This window comes from Vespa mandarinia, chromosome 22, assembly GCF_050613455.1.
Source record: "Vespa mandarinia isolate Hongniang chromosome 22, ASM5061345v1, whole genome shotgun sequence".
Classification (NCBI taxonomy): domain Eukaryota; kingdom Metazoa; phylum Arthropoda; class Insecta; order Hymenoptera; family Vespidae; genus Vespa; species Vespa mandarinia.
In genome coordinates this window covers 615,183-632,792 of record NC_140831.1, presented here as the reverse complement: position 1 = coordinate 632,792, position 17,610 = coordinate 615,183, and the positions used below count along the sequence as shown (strand labels likewise).

Genomic DNA, 17,610 nt, shown 5'->3' with positions numbered 1-17,610 from the left:
CTTGCTCACCGTATTTCGAATTCTCATTCTCTCTCTCTCTCTCTCTCTCTCTCTCTCTCTCTCTCTCTCTATCCCTCTTTCTCAGGAGGGAATTCGCCACGGTCTGTCTACCGAAACCCAATTGAAAACTTTGCATCGACCTATCTCTGTAAATCTTGTATTTGGACTATTTTCAAAATGCAATGCATTTGGTACCTACGACTTTAACGTGTTCGGTATTAAAAAGTAAAAAAAAAAAAAATCTTATAGTCATTTTCTTATTTGTTCGGTCCTGTTTTTCCTATATTTTATATTACTCTTTCTATGATCGATTCAATTACTTTTGTAAAAAGTATTGAAAATTTTTATTTGATATCGACGAAGAATCATAAACTCAAAGCTCACATTAGAAACCGATATAATTTGCAGAGGGTGCGAAGAGCGAAGGGACAGATTTTGGCAGTGTATGCGTATGGTCTTTCATTAGCCACAGGAAATTAACCAAGGTCCGCCGTAGTCTATCTCCTTTCATTCCCTGGAGTACTCTTGAAAGCGTTATTCCATGACGGTCGGGGCTTGAATAGTTGGGTGTTGATTCGTACGAAGTACTGCCATTGAATCTCGAAAATCGACCTACACATTTGCATCGCTCCATGATGTAAACGAAACAAGCCTATCATTCTTTTTTTTCTTCCTTCCTTCCTTTTTTTTTTTATTCAGTTCAAAATGCTCTTCTTTATAACTTATACGATTTATTAACGACGACGATGGTCTGATAGTAATTATGGTAATAAAAATGCAAAGTCAAATGTCGATATATATTTTGGTTCGAATTAAAATACGAACTCGACATCGGAGCTACTCGAGCGAGGTCATTCACCCGATAGCAATTATTTTACGAATAATTGCTCCCAACTCGTTGCGAAGACGATATTACTTATGTAGAGCGTATCGAGATCGGAAAAATTCAAATATACGAAGGCCGATATACGCTGAGAGCCAAAAGTGGAGGAAGTACGCGCGACGTGCATTACACTTTTAAATCTTAATTATCAAGTCAGATTACGAGGAATTAATTTCGCATCGGTGCAACCGCCGCCTAATGACGTCCAAGTTGAAAATCGATTTAAACGTTAATTCCGACGCAGGCTTTGCCTTTCCATCGGTCTTTCGCTCTTACTACAATAAAGTCGTGAAATGTATTTTCTTTTTATACGAAATCGAAAATATTCGAAAGTCTGTTCTTCGTTATTACGTTACGTGCACTTGTTATGAAAAGTTTTTAATCAGAAAGCGAAATCTCCTTCGCTCTTTCTTCCCATTATTTCAACTATTTCTCTTTCTCCTTTTCTCTTTTTCTCTATCTCGCTCCCTCTCTATAACGCTAGCTCTGGCAGCTTCACATTTCAGTCACCCTCTTTTGCATCACTGCCACACGACCGCCCCCTTCATTTGCGAGGCGACAAGAGAGCTCCGTATTGCCCTGAAGCGCGAACGCAAAGAGAGAAAGAGAGAAAAAGGGAGGAAAAGTGGAGACGTGGTGGGTGGTGATGCGGACGAGGTAGAGGGCGACTTTGACTCGAAAGGGGGGGGATGGTTGCGGAATGGTGGGTACATGGGAAGGGACTGCGACGCAAGGGAGGAGAATTTGCATAATTGTTTTCAGTTTACCAGGGCGCCTTGCGCTAATGAAGAAAAATACGTCCTCGGCGTGCCGGCCGTGCAGAGCGATACGGTAACCACCGATATTCCTCCTCCGCTTTTTCTCCTCTTTCTCCTCCTCACCTCATTGCCACTCCTCACTTCATCCCACCGTTTCCGAGCCCTCTCTTGTTTTTCTCCCTCCCTCTCTCTCGCTCTCGTTTGCTTGCTTTTACTCGCCAGTCTGTTCTTCCGACCCGTCAGCTTTTTAATGATTTATTAACGATAGTGCGAGACATAATTATTTATAATTAATTTTGTAATGAACGCCATCGAACGCGAACCTTTCGAAACACTGCAATTACATACACGCGCGCGCATTTCAATCTGTACGCGTTCTAACTTACTCTACCACAACGATATATCTCTCTAGTAATTTATAACTTATAACGAGCGATTATCGAGAGATAAACGAATATTACAATTATTACATACTTTGAGCATTGGCAAGGATGAACAATGGCGGAAGAAAACGTTTTTTACAAAGCTCTCTCTCTCTCTTTCTCTCTCTCTCTCTCTCTCTCTCTCTCGAATAACATAAGTAATAAGTACTTCCAATAAATGTTCTATTGAATGCTTTGAGTCACATTGTTTTGCGTTTGATTTTTACTGCAGACTACTGTGCGTGGAATGACGAGCGAGCGAGCTGGAAATCGTATTTACTGTGAAGGAAATGAAATTCCACGTTATCACAGTAGTCGCGACTGGTGTGACCGTAGGCCGATGCTGGCAAGAGAGATAGAGATTGATAGAGATGAGAGAGAAGAGCGAAAGGGCACGCTGGACGATCGTGTGCGAAGGGCGATAGGTAATTTCGAACGGATACCACGAAGGACTAATCTTCGAGCAAATCACGGATAGCGTATTGGAGCCGCGGGCGCGTAGTAGGACGTGCAAAATCGAAAATGTCTATCGATTTTGCGTCCTCCTACGTCGGTACGATACGACGCATGAGAAGGTGGATGAGGAAGAGAAGGAGGACGAGGAAGAGAAGGAAGAGAACAAGGAGGAAGAGAACAAGGATAGAAGGGTGACCATCCACGTTTTAAACTCTCTACTAGATACGCCAGTCACGTGTAGTGTCCGCTGATACGAAAGCCGCATACAAAACTTTTTCACCCCTTTTCTCTTCTCGGCTCTTAGCCCACCATATATCTCTTCCTCGCCCTCTCGAGTAGAGCTCGCGCACTGAGAGTGTATACGTCACCATCACCAACGTGATGTCCCTATATCCCAATCCCTACATCCGTGAACGCATACTGCCACCCAGTCAGCTCGACGAGAAACAAGAAGGTCCCTGAGCAACGAGAGATAGAGACACGTACACAGTATCCTCTTGCAAACAACATTTTAAAGAGAAGAAACGTTCGACTCCTTTGTTATACCCTTTTCTTATTTCTCTCTTACCATTCTCTCTTTCATCTTTTTCATTTTCTTTCTTTCTTTTTTTCCCATACGCGTTCTTGATCCCTTTCTCTCAATTTCATACCGACATACGTTCTACGACCCCTTCAACCTCTCACATCTCTTAACTCCGAGAATGATTTATTCGATTTTAAGAGCTATCCTTCATAGATACTTCCTGTTTTTTTCTTTTTTTTTCCTTTTTTCTTTTCTTTTTTCTTCTTTTTTTTTTTTCTTTTTTTTTGATTGAAAACCTTCACTCATCTAATTTCTCGAGAATTTCATAGGAAATGTTTTGTTTCTTTCTTTCTTTCTCCTTTCTCCTGTAATTAATCGCTTATTATTATGTCATTATGATCGAATAAAACAAACAAAAAAAAGAAAAAAAGAAAGAAATCGACGATAATCGATCATCGAAAAAAATAATTCGCGATCAGCGGAAAACGTTCGTTACAAAAAGGACGGATAAGAGGAGAACACCGATAAAAGAAGAAAAAATGCTTAGAAAGCAGCAGATTCAGCAACTGCGATGGTTTCTGCGAAATTACTGAAAATTCTCGTCGACTTTCACCATTCTGACCCTATCTATCTCTATCGAATCATCCTGTCCGTCTCTGTCTCTCTCTCTCTCTCTCACTCACACCGATTTACTCCTTTCTTTATCTCTTTAGATCTGTCAGTCCGTTAGTTCATCCCTGTTCTCTCTTTCAGCGCTTTTTCCCATCTTCGTCTCTTTTAGATATTCGTTTCTCGTTGCCGAAGCGACCGAAGCGAGCTGAATTAACGCGACTAAATAAGACCCTGCAAATGATCCATCTTAAAGATCTTACTAATTGTCAGAATGGATGGGGATTGGCGTTATATTGATTGCGACAAGGAAAGATAGAGAATTAAGAGATGGTAAAGAGGTAAAAAGATCTAACGAAATTCTCATAAAAGAGAATAAGAAAAATCAGAAGAATTAATAAATATTTAAGTTTCATTTCTAAAAATAAATCGTGCTGTTAGGATCTCCTTAAATAAAAAAAGAAAAGAAAAAATTTTGAATTAAAAAAAAAGAAAAAAGAAAAAAATGGGAAAGTACTTTTCGTTTGTCCGAACTCGGTCAATTTGAGCGTAGCTTAAAAATACTCCGCAAAAAATCATGGAACACTCAGTGAAACAATTCGATACTAGCGATCGAGAAAGAGAGAGAGAGAGAGAGAGAGACAGAGAGAGAGAGATGCCACTAGCGCCTACGAGTTTCAGTCGGCGTGATCGAAGATTCGATAATCGTACCGAGATCGTCCACGACTGCGATACGCCTCGCGGCGTCCAATTACTGATCGGTAATTGGGGCAGAATTTCTGCTGAGCTCAAATTTGCGCTCTCTCGCTTTTGTCCGTCCTCCTCCTCGCACTCCCACGCTCATTCTCGCTCTCGCTTCAGCCGCTGCGGTCAGTAGCCATTGCTTCCTTGTTAATTAAAGCGATTATACCTGCTTTCATAGCACGAGATCGTACTCTCTTATCTTGTGGATATTTCTTTCTTTTTATTTCTTTTGCTCCTCTTTTTTTCTTTTACTTCGTTGTAAGTGCCTAACCTATCGTGTGTTTTCCACTTAGCGATTTCATCTGCCTCGAAACGAATGGACTATATATCTCTCTTTCTTTTTTTTTTTTTTTTTTTTTTTTTTTTTATTATATCGAACTTCGGCCATTCTTAATTTTTCGAAACGTTAATAAATAGCTCTGCTTTGTTTTCTTGGCAGAGAGTAATACAGTAATTTTTGAAAATTATTTTTATGTGACTGCGATAAAGATTCCGCCATTATGAGCTAAACGAGCGATGGGAACGAGCGTTGTAATTATTTTCCAATTAATACATGAAAACGTGGGAAAGTTTGGAAAGCTTGAAAAATATGCAACGTCGTGCGAGTGCCTATGCGAGATAGCCGAAAATTACTCCCGAATCAGCCGTTTCGCGACCCTCGAATTTATACCCCTCGAAGCACGCGTAACGGAGCGTATACAGTACGCTTTGGGGTGATTTCAGCGCGTGGCATCCCATTCTCAGCATCTGGTTGGACGAACTTGCGAGATCCACCTTTCGCATTGTGGTGTATCCGTCAATTCACGGAAAGTTCGTCTTCTGAAATACGAAAATTGACAGACGAGACAGATAACTAAAAAAAGAAAATTTTATTTTCTTATTATAATCGACGTAACGTAGCTATTTCCATGCTTCAAAGATAACTGATTTGATTGCGATTATAATTTAACAACTACGACCGAACGGATGGGAAAAATCTAAAAGAAAAGAGAAATATTTCCTTTGATGCGAGGCAATAATGTATTAAAAGGGCCACAATAAAGTTCCTTCTCGTCTGTTTAGAGTGGATAATTAATGACAGTGAAAGGGAGAGAGAGAGAGAGACAGAGAGTCAGAGACAGAGAGAGACAGAGAGAGAGAGAGAGAGAGAGAGAAAGAGAGAGGAGAAAGAGTGAAAGAGAAAGGGCGAGAGACTGAAACAGGGAATGAAGGGTAAGAGGAAGAGTACTCGTCGAATCAAAGGAACGAATCGGATCGGCATGCTCGCGGATCGTTCGTAGAGCACGAATTTAATTTCCTCCGTCTATCCGGCGCACCGAGTACAGCCGAGGGAATCGGTAAGGGAACTAATTATTTCGTTGGCATTGGCTGGGGATGGTGAAAGATGAAATGAATGAATCAATGGAAAAAAGCTTCCACTCTGGCTGCACGGCCATCCCTCCTATTTTCTCTCCTTCTCTTTCTCTTTCCATTTCGTGCAATAAGCGAAAGTTATTTTCCTGCAGTGCGGGTCCGTGCTTTCGAAGCCAACGGAGTGGGGAAGGGAGGAAAAGAAAGAGAGAGAGAGAGAGAGAGAGAGAGAGAGAGAGAGAGAGAGAGAAAGAGAAAGAGAGGTAGCTCGCGATAAGCGGTTATCGGAGTGTAATTCAATTACGGGATCTTCACAGTGCCTGGAGCACCATTGTCTCGTTTTGCCAACCACCCTCTACCCGTTCGCACCCATGCCATCACCGAGGTAGATGCTGATTCGTTATCACCCTTCGTCCGCCGAGACACAATGGTGTTAAACAGAAGATAACCAAACTGATATTATAGTTATCAACCCGCTCCCGAGTTCCCCGTCGACAACTTTGTTAAGTCATGTGATTCTCTCTCTTTCTCTTTCTCTTTCTCTCTCTCTCTCTCTCTCTCAATTTCTTTTTCTTTCGATTTTCTTTATCTTTATTTCGACTTTTTCTCGCTGAAAGTTTGGAAAAAGTCATAAAATCCATGTCGACTACATTCGGCTACATGAAAGAAAGAAAATGCACGCTTATTCTTTCGGATGTTTTTGCATAGAGCGTCAATTAACGAAATAGATGGTAAAAAAGTAAATAGCAGAAGAAAATTTGCGCAAAGGGAAACTTCGTTGAGTATATACAACGGAGTATTTTAAAATGCGAAACAGGTTCGAGTGAGTACATGTTAGACGAGAGACGTAAATATTCGTTTACGTGAGTTGTCATCAGTGACGAAAATACAAGAGGGAAAAGTTTTGCTTTTTCATCGATATTATTTCTTTCTATCATGTAGAGATTTATCTTGTACAATATATATGCATGCATCATAGGTTTACCGAATGAAATAATTTTTTTTCCCTCCTCTTTCAACATTATTCTTCGTATTTCATTGTAACATTACATTGGTCATATAATAAACTCGTAGAATTATTTCTCTTTCATACTCATATTCGTGCTACAGTCTCCCCTCTACTTGTTAACGTTTTATAAGAATTAGAAAGAAGTTATCGTAGCGAAAAATCGTTTACATTTAACGACTGCTTTATCTTATTGAATTACGCATACGACGTTCGAGATAAAAAAAATAATAATTCATTTATATGCCGCCATATAGGTAAACGTTTATTTCGTAATTAAAAATTATGCGAACCTTCTAATATCATTTTAAAATAAACATGAATTGTTATGAATTATTTCATGAATTTCGATATCTAGATATACGTATATATTATTTCTCACTTATATTTCTCATTCCTTGCAATATTTTAATCCCGTTGTCGAGAGAAATCCTCTATAGGTTTGCTTTCTCGATTGGTGTTTAATCAAAACGATAAAGGAATCGATAAGAATGCAGCTGCTTCGTTAGCGGGATTCAGAGAAAGAGAGAGAGAAAAAGGGAGGGGGGAGGAAAGGAGATATCTAAGAGAAAGGAAAGAAATAAAGGCAAGCGGAAGGAAAATTCGAAGCTCGGTGGCGCGAAACTCTTTAATGACTCTGCCTTCTGACTTCTCTAGTTTTTTTTCCTTTCTTTTTTTTTTTTTTTTTTTTTTTTTTTTTTTTTTCTTTCTTTCCTTTCCTTTTTCCGTGAGAGTACTGGCAAAGCGAGAGAAAGAAAAGGAAAAAAGTGATTGTAGACTAGCATAGAGAGTCCGGAAAAGATAATAGAAAGAAACACTTAACGCCAACCGATGTTGTATGCATAATCGTTGGTAGCTGTGTTTTAGAGAAAATTTATTTTTCGACTTACCATTCCACTCACGAAATGCCTTCATATTTTCATAAAAATAATAAATTATACGAAGAATCGAATTAACGAGAAATCGGTGACTTTCTAAGAAGATTGTCGATCAATATTACGTAACATTATATTTTACCAAAATAGATATTTTCTTTTGTATAATATAAAATACAGATAGTTCGAGTCGTCTAATTCTTCTAATGACTCGACGGTGACCTCTCTTCAGCGTTTCATTGTACATAACAACATTTCATAAACATTTTTTCGTCCGAAAAACGAACGAGCAAGCCTCTTACTTGTTATCGTTATATTTAGAATAAAGAAAGTTCGTACGATTGAAAATTAAATGTTAGTAACAGTAAGAAGTGAAAAAAGAAAAAAATATGTTTCTCTTACCAGTCGAATTGCTCGATGTTATTTTTATTCTCGTCTACGTGCATTGACATATTGTTCAATAATTTATAATCAAGGATCAATTTATGTTGCTGCAACATCACACCTTCTAATGAATTATCAGTCGTACTTATATATTATAAGCAACTGTATAGTTATCGTTGCTCACGCACTTTCAAGCTTTTTCCTTCGTGATCCTTTGTAAAAGCTCTCAACGATTTGCTGTAATAAATACATCAAATTTAGAATATTTTCGAAAACTTTCGACAAGTTTTCGTAGATAGCTATAACACTTTGTTATCAATGCTCGAATTAATTCTCCGTAAACCAGAAACGGCAAATTTCAAGGAACGTGTTCCGTGCCGGGGCAAGTTAAAAACTTCTCGGACGGTCCGTATAATAATATTAAATTCTAGCCGAGTTATCTTCGCGTTTTTGTACCTTATTCGTTGCAAGCACGCGTATTTAATGAATCAAATCACGGAATGCCGACAAAAAAGGAAGAGAAAGATGAAAAAGAGAAAGAGAGAGAGATGGAGTTAGAGATAGAAATAGAGAGAGAGTGAGAAAGAAAGAGAGTGGGGACTCTGTGTTAGTCGAATGCAGAGGAAGCGGTAACGTATTTCAACGAACCTCGTGGTTTTCTGGAATATTCCAACGAACGTTTATCCAAGTAAACACAGTCTCTCTCTCCCTCCCCCCTCTTTCTCTCTCTTTCTCTCTCTCTCTCTCTCTCTCTCTCTCTCTCACATTTTTTCTGTTAAAGTTCATACACAGCTTACCCAAAAAATGAAGTAGATGATACATCGACGAGCACAATTGGAGGAAGTGAAAGAGTACCGAACTCGGTAAAGAGAAAATTCGAAAAGCGAGTTTAACAAAAGAAAAATGCAACTACGAGAAGCCGCAAGCACGATAATTGACCGGAACGAAAGTTTATCTCGATGCGAATGGAGCACCGAGGTAACGAACAAAGGAGCGAATGAAAGCTTGACGAATCGTTCGAACGTGTGAGAAGAACTGAAGAAGTCTTGCTATCTCTGGCAAAGTGGTAGGGGAAATTTTAAGACCTTTTGTCCTGATCCTAATAATTGTAAACAAAGTACGGTTTATACGTGTATGTATATATGTATGTATATCTACATATTTACGACAACGTCCTTCGCTGTAATTTTCTTTTCTCGCTTAATCCATGTGACAATGCCTGTAAATATGTGTAAGAGACGAGATTGTTTTGTTTTCTTAGGCGTACGAAGATAAATTTCTCTTTTATTTCTTACACGGTATCCCGTGAAGAGAATATTATCCATTCGAAAAGATAGAAACTCGACGATAAATTTATAGATGGAATATTACTGCTGACTTTAGCCGATCGAACGTTTACATATGTACATACACACACACACACACTATATATACATATAATATATATATATATATATATATATATATATATATAGAAAGAGAGAGAGAGAGAAAGAGATATATTGTATGTATCTTTGTATCTATGTAGGTATCTATACATATAGTACATTATAAATTAATCGAAGTTTTCCCGTGTAATGTATGCTCAGTTAAAAAACGTTTTAAATTGTTCCCCCGCCATTCGGGAGAACGGGAGAATTGCAATTTCGATTACGTAACTCGTCGGAATAATCTGAATGTGATAAAAATCAAATTTTTATGCGACTGGCATTTACGACTGCAGGATCATTTTGAAATTTCATTTTCCTTTCGCATATCGTAAACACATTGTGCATTATATCGTTGAGCGTGTTCGTAGGATAGATACAACATAGAATTTCGTTTGCAAATATTAACGAGCCTTTGCCTACTAATGGACGGACACTCATTGCACTTGACTGGGATGAGTTTTTGAACGTTGCTGTGCGTCTACACAAAAATACACAGTTAATCGTGAAAAGTTTAAATCGCTAAATTATCGATTTCTGTCGATATATATAATTTTTTTTTTTCATATCGTTCATTAACCAAATAGTTAAACGATCAGCAGGTATATATATATATATATATCTACGATAATTCCACCAATGTCTATGACGTTGTATCTATATTGCATAAAACTTAATTAACAATTTTATCTGATCAGATGAGCTATGTAAAATGTGTGCAAATCGAAAAATAACAAGGTACAAAGTCATAGTTCGAAAATATTGTCCTTAAAGATGCTTCTTCTCTCTTTCTCTTTTCCCTTCTCTTTTTTCGCTTGTTTTCGTATTTCTCGTTTGCTCGCAGAGTCGAGAGGCGAATTTTGATTTTGTCTTTTACATCGACGAGACAGAGAGAGAAAGAGAAAGAGAGAGAGAGAGAGAGAGAGAGAGAGAGAGAGAGAGAAAAAGAGAAAGAGAATGAGAGAGAGAGAGAGGAAGTGAAGGAGACAGAGTAGAAAGAGGAGAGTAGATCCTCGTTGGCGGAGTTTAATTACTTTGATGAGAGAATAAGTGTAGGCAAAAAATGTACGAGTTCTTCCCCCTTTCTCTTTACCTCTTTCACCCTCTTCGACCTTTCCGCTCGGCGTATCAACGAATGCCTCTATCTTTCTCTTCTTCTACCTCTCGCGATATGGAAGTTTTAATATGCAGTGAGGTAACGAACAACGAGAATGAATTTAATACTTCATTTATTTTAAAACACACGGACAGCGATAACCTTATACGTTGGCATACATTGACCCTCGTTCGTGTAATTTTTATCTGATGTCGACCATTTTTTGTTTTTCTTTTTTTGTTTTTTTTTTTTGTTTTTCTTTTTTATTCGTCGAAGGCTGTAGGTCCCTTCTCTTCCTCCTCCTTTTCTCTCTCACCCGTTCTATCACTCTTTCTGTTTCTCTCTCTACATATCCATTATACTCGTTGACGCAAGGAAATGATTACGGAAGACATTAAATATCCTGCGCAAATACACGTAGCTCGGATTAATAAACAAATGAAAAAAAAAAAAATGAACAGCTATGGAATGATACAGCTAGAACATATGATGGGTAATGGGGGCATACGCGTACTCGTACGTAGGGTACGGTGATTCTAAAGCGAACATGTGTATACAGGTGGGCTTATCATTGACGTATGAGCGAACATTGAGATATAACAATAGATCAGCTGTTTCTATTTAATTTATTCTTTGAGGAGGCATTCTTTTAAAGTGGAGCTATACTTTTTCTTTCCTATTACCGAGTATTTTGGAAATCGTTTTTAATTATTGCCAACAAGTGTTCTAAAACGGAATGATAATTTCATGTAAGACGATTGATAGAATATACTTATATCCATCGAACATACGGTATCTAAGAATTTCGTTGGTGCGAAGAAAAAAAGATCGATAGTAGGCATAAAGAAGAAGAAAGAACTCTTTGTCTTCGTTATTCTTTTATTCACAAAGAGGTTTCGTGCCAAAGTTGAGAAGCGAGTATACAACTACTCTTTTTTGATCAACGTAAATCACTAAACTTCATTCTTAAGTATTATAAAAAGATGCGTTATTGTACCGTTACCATAGAAAGAACGAGCGAGAAAGTTATTTTCTGCTCTATATGTCGTAGCGAATGTGGAAAATGCGAGGAATGTGAATGGTAAATAGATGGGATAGACACGGATAGATACGGGGAAACATTTATAAAGGAGAAGACGAAGATGAAAGATGAGGGCAGCGTGCCAACCGTGCTGCTATGAAATTCACTTGAGATCGTTGTTTCTATCGTGTTAATTATAGGAATAAATTGAAATTAATATCTTTTTCTTATGATATTTTCTTTCCTTTCTTTCTCTCATTTATTCACTAATTCATTCACTCTCTTTCTCTCTCTCTCTTCCTCTCTTTTTTTTTCTATCTCTTTGCCTTCCTGTAGTATATTAAAAAAGTTTACGAGATCACGTGACTACCATCTGCTAGACAATTAACGTGAAAGAAAAGAGAAAATTTGACTTGACAGCCTTTCAAGGTGATCGTGAGATCCTTCGCTCAAAGAGATTACACGCTTTATGATCGATCAAAATTTTATTCGTTATTAGTTTCAAAGTGTTTTAAATGAAAACTAAAGAAGAAGGTAAAGTGATAAAAGGGAAGGGATCGAAAAGATACATAGCGCCGACAAGAAAACGTCGTAGCGTAACTGTCCTCTCTATTTCTCTATTTCTCTCTCTCTCTCTTTTTCTCTCTATCTCTCTCGTTCTCTCTCCAGACGATGTTTAGAAGGACTTCGTTTGGGAAACCCTTGACTGTGAGGGTTCCTCCATCGCATTGACCGAAGTAACTTTGGATTCGAACTTTGCTTCCTCGATGTCCTTTTCCTCTTCCCTTTCTTCTCTCTCTCTCTCTCTCTCTCTCTCTCTCTCTCTGTCTCTCTCTCTCCGTCTCTTTCTCTCTCTCTTTCCCTCCTCTTTTCACTTTCTTTTCGGTTCTCGCTCGTTCGCTCGTTGCGCGCCAACTTATCACAAACGGCAGCCTGCCGCCAAAGGGCGAAGATTAAATTGGCTCTCGAGCATCAGGAAAAAGTTTTACGAACGCGAAGTCCGTGTCCACAAAAGGAAAAGCGAGCAGCCGTTATCGCTCGAAAGATCAGAACGAGAGAGAAAAAAAAAGAGAGAGAGTGAGAGAGAGTCATATGCTTGTCGAACTATTTCTTTTTAGACATTCTTCACGAGGAAATAAAATTTATGGTCAGTACGTATATATTCTTTAATATCAGAGAGATAAAAAGAAAACATTGTCTTAATCGATCTCCTAATAAAAACTTACTTATACATGTATATACACATATTGAACGTGATTTACTTCGAACGTATCGAAGATGAATTTTTTTTCTTTTCTTGTTCATCTTGATATGTAAGTCCAGTTAAAACAGACTACCAAAAGGTAATTCAAATATGGCTTCTGGCACAGAACTCACTTTGGCCAATCGTCCCACGCACTAGAGAGGATGGGACACAGAAGGATGGCGTAAAGCAAGACCGAATAGGATGAATAATATCGGCGGCTGTTTGCGTTTCATCGCTCTCGTACACATTACTAACGCTCGTCTGAACGCTGGTCTTTCCAAAGAGATGGTAAAGGGGAGAGAGACGAAAAGGGGAGAGCACAATGAGCACTCAAGTAATAACGAAATTGATGCAGACCTGGTCGCCTCGCTTCTGTAAATACGCCGTAATGTGCACATTCGGGTTGTACCAATTAATTTGTCCTGTATGCGCCGTCCCAGCTCTTTCACAATGCCATTCTATTTTCTCTCTCTCCTTCCCTCTCTCTTTGTTTGTCTATCTTATGTCCCTTTCTTTCTCCAAGCTTCTCTTTTTCTCTCGTTTCGATATCTAAGTCGACTAATATTCGCAATTAACGCATGAAATACGATGCGTAACGCGACGAACGAAATTTCACGTTGCAAGTACACGATGTACGAGCGATTTTATGTGAAATATTAAATGATATTTATTAAAGATGTTTACAATTTTGAAAAGATCTGTAAAACGTCACACATAAATATCTATTTATCTTTTTTCTGGTATAAATCATTAAAGAAATAAAGCATAATCGATTAAAGAATATTGTAAGAATAATTATTTTCAATCGTCTTGTTTTCGTTTAAAAAGAAAATTAAAAAAGAAACAGACAGATAAGTGGACAAACGAATGTTGGCGCCTTTCCCGAATGTCTTTCCTACTTCATTCTTACCTCTTCGTGCCTTTTCTTGAGTGTACGTTACCCCTTAGGAATTTCGCGCGCACTTCGGTGAAGTGGGAAAAAGAAGGACAAAAAAGATCTTATTTGCAGGGGCTTAACGATAGATCCGTTTCACGAACAGAGCAAAGGGTAATTTACATTCAATTCAGGAAATCCCAGATGTCTATTGGCTAAAAGACCGTTCGAAGAAGAATACCCGACTACCCAGCTCCTACATCGGATATCCGACATCTGCATAATTCTGCTTCCATTCTTTCTACTCTTCTTCTTCATCTTGCTTATACTCTTTCCCTTCTTACTACTCAGTTCTATTCCCTTTCTCTTCTTATTTCTCTTTTTATGCCATTTACGTCTTTCCAGTCCGCGAATTTTCAACACCTTTTTCAGACGTTCGTTACGGAATTACATTCGAGACAGGCATACGTAGATTTAGCGGGTATCGTGTCGAGTACGTAGCTAAGCTGGTTTCACGAATCTCAGTGATAAATCGTATCTAACGATAAACGAAATAGCTAGCTCGCTCGCTACTACTTTTCTCGTTTATGCGGCTGACGTACGGAATGCTTGAAAATCAAGTATCATTATTAATGCCAACTCTCGTATATACCAGTGGTCGTTATTCTCGATAGTTTAATACGTTTCCATTAATGAAAATACGCTTGCCAGCATAACGTTTGAACATACATATTTCGAGTACACACACATATATATATATATATATATAAACGTGTATACAGATATTAATAAATAAATAAATAAATAAATATATATATATATATATATATATATATACACATATTTATATATTTCGAAAATATACAGATACGTGATATGACGCGAGACCGACAATGACGCGAGACCGACGCTCTTACTTCCGTAATAAAACGAGATTTATTTTCGTAGTTAATTCTCAAGCATCCAGATGGAATAGAAGGAGGTGCCTCGAATTATAAGCGGTCGAGCAGCTTGAAAATGGCCTCGGGGGTGGTAAACTTTAAAATTTATGCCTTCTGCCGGCACAAAGAGCCTCGAAGTTAAATTAAGTCCGACTATCTTGTTGTGCGCGAGATAAACAACGAAGGCGCAAGGAAATGTCCAGAATTAAACGCGAAAAACTTCCGTGGGGGTAGGCGTCGTCGTGCTCGAGGACGAGAAATAAAATTCGGCGAGAGAAAGTAACGAGAGATGTTGAAATCTTTTAAACACGCCTGGCCGAATCTTATTAGGATAATAATTCCGTTCCAAAGACCTAGAAATTTTCAGTTCGAAAGGAATCAACATTCCTTCGAATAACTTCTTTAATCTTTTTCTGGTCACAAACTTTTTAGAACAATAAAGAAATTAAACTTTAATAGCCAAAAATAAGATCAATCTTCCTAAATGATCTTCGTAATTTTTGTGAATCCGAAAAATAATCTGATAATCCGTTCATCTATTCCAGTCATCTATTTTTTTTTCTACCATTTACAACTTATAAGAGAGATAGAAAATAGAGTTACTGAAAAAATACGTTATGATAGAAGATAAAAATTGTCTTTTTCAAAAGATCGTCCAATAATCCCTTCTCTCCTTTCAACTTAGATTCTCTCGGGCTTCCGTTTCTCTTCCTCCTTTCTCCCATTTCTATCCTTCTTCTTCTACCCTCTAGCGAAGACAAAAGCACAGTACGGGACATTCTAATTAGTGGAGCGTCTATTATGCTTCGGAAGACAGCATAATAGGTGCCGCGGTGTAAAACTCCGGTGCGCATAGCCATTTCCCCTTATTCACCCATCACCCCTCTCTTCCACATTTTACACTCGACCCTCCACGCGTCTCCTCCTTCATGATATAAATCTTGGCCACCACTTCTTATGTCTTCGCCATCCATTCGTCCACCTCCTCGTTATCTGTATATCTACCATTTGACTCGCGCTTTCGTCCCACTTTCTTAATTGTTCCTTTATTAAAATACACTAATTAATATCAATTACGGTCGATCAATTACGGTTTATCGTTATAATGGAAAAGTGTCTTTAGATCGGTGTTACCGTTCTCCTTTTATTTTTATAAAAGGATCGATTATCGAGCAAATTTATAAAGAAAACTCATTTGAATATTGAAGAAGAGAAAAAAGGAAAAAAAGAAAAGAAAAAAAAACAAGAATGAAGAAAAAGAAAAAACGATCGAAAGTACGATCGAAAAGTACATATGTATCACGTTTGATACATCGAGCATTTGATACTTCGAACGCAATTAAGAGGTAGATCGACGAGAGCCCGAGCGGAGTTCGATAGTGAGATTATAGAAGATTGGTAGGAGATCCGAGGGAACATCGGTTTGCAGATTCGTCGAGTTTGCGGCAGCATATAACGTGCGCGTATAACGCGACGTACCAACGTAGCGCGACGCAACTCGCTTTACACTGGCCACGCGTTCGCCATGTGGTACGCAGGAAGCTCTGAAACCTATGCAAACCCGTTCGAAACTATGTAAAGTAATGCTAATCCGCCGATAAAACCCTTCGGTCGCCGAGAGAGGAGAAAGAGAGAGACGGAGATAACGAAACACACATACACGTACAATCGAGCATTTCTATCTTCTCCTTTCTCTCTCTCTCTCTCTCTCTCTTTCGCCGAAGAGAATTACGCGTTTGTGTGTGCGTACGAATGTATCGGGGAACGTACCGCAATGCAGCGGTGTGGCCCTTGCCTCGCCCCTCGCGTATTTTCCAGTAATCCTCGGACCCCTGGACTGTAACTCTATTAGACTTCTGTGAAAGGTTTACTTCCAGGTTGGCTCAGATCACTGCTCTCTCACTTATTCGTTGGCAGGGCAAATTACTATCTACCTGGCTGCCTACTAGCAACCACCTACCGAGAGCATTGCCAATCCTGCGACAACGAGAGCTCGACCTAATTACTTTAAATTGTACCGACCTTATCCTTTCTCTCTCTCTCTCTCTCTCTCTCTCTCTCTCTCTCTTTCTCTCTTTCTCATGCATATGCACATACGTATTCTCCACGTAGAATATACATACTGCCGCCAAAGACTAATCATTTTCCACGGTATACGTGTACCATTCCAGCACGGACGATTAAATGCATTTTACCTCTCTTAAATGGTTTCTATGAATGTACTCGTGTGCAATGCGCAAGTTGAGCTTCAATAATGTCGTTGGTGGTGTCAGGACGAAGAGGAACGGTTGAACGTTTCACGGAGAGAATTTCTCTATAAATTTTGTAGACGCGAGGTTGGACGATTCGTAGAGATCGAAATTAATCAAACGACATGGTACCTCGCATTGAAGGATCTTCTCAATTTTTCCTTTTTTTTTTTTTTAATTCATCTCCAATGATTGTGATTAACGAGGATAAAGCAATTGTTTCCTCTCGGTTGGATCTCAAGTATGCAGGAATTGTTTTTAATGATTATGATTAATGGGATCGCTGATATGTTCGAAAGCGACTGATTCGGTTGGTGTTTTCGCGAGATATATTAGATGGAAAATATCATTGAAGTATTAAATTTGAAGAAGCACGAGGATGAAGCATTCGTTTCTTTTAAGAAGATCCGGTGCTGCGACGTAATTGCAATTTATGACATACGGAAGAGGAAAATATTTTCGTTGGCTTTATCATGAAAGCCTGACGGTGGGTGACGGTAAATGGAAAGAGAAAAAAAGATAAAATCGTGGTTGACCACGATTCGTTGTACGAAGAGAGAAGTTATGAACGTTTTAGTTGGGACATTAACGAAGGAAACATTTAAAACTTGAGCCTTTCCCAAAGTTCTTACGCGTAAACATTAAAGTCAGCCAGCTAAGTGGCACCGTTACTTCTTCGCCGAGGAAATAAGTATAGTCGAGCAAGCAAGTTTCTTCTTGATTATGGTATTTCTGGCCGCTACTTC

At 38.6% G+C, this 17,610-nt stretch overlaps 1 protein-coding gene and 1 long non-coding RNA gene across 43 annotated transcripts in view; one reads left to right on the top strand and one right to left on the bottom strand.

The window, feature by feature from the left end:
* The window catches only part of LOC118442821 (uncharacterized), a 404,525-nt gene that overhangs the window by 145,282 nt on the left and 241,633 nt on the right, over positions 1-17,610 (top strand). The window lies entirely within an intron of this gene.
* LOC118442789 (CUGBP Elav-like family member 1-A) overlaps positions 1-17,610 on the bottom strand; it is a 269,901-nt gene that overhangs the window by 146,287 nt on the left and 106,004 nt on the right. The window contains exons 1-2 of one of the 42 annotated variants that reach the window (XM_085663565.1): positions 8,808-9,273; positions 8,029-8,247 (exon numbers count right to left, since the gene is read on the bottom strand). The exons of the other annotated variants lie outside the window; for them this stretch is intronic. Of the exons in view, the coding sequence (XP_085519691.1) occupies positions 8,029-8,126 (98 nt within the window). The 5' untranslated portion in view covers positions 8,127-8,247; positions 8,808-9,273. Of the gene's footprint in view, positions 1-8,028; positions 8,248-8,807; positions 9,274-17,610 lie in introns of those variants that run through there. 42 annotated transcript variants of the gene reach the window in all.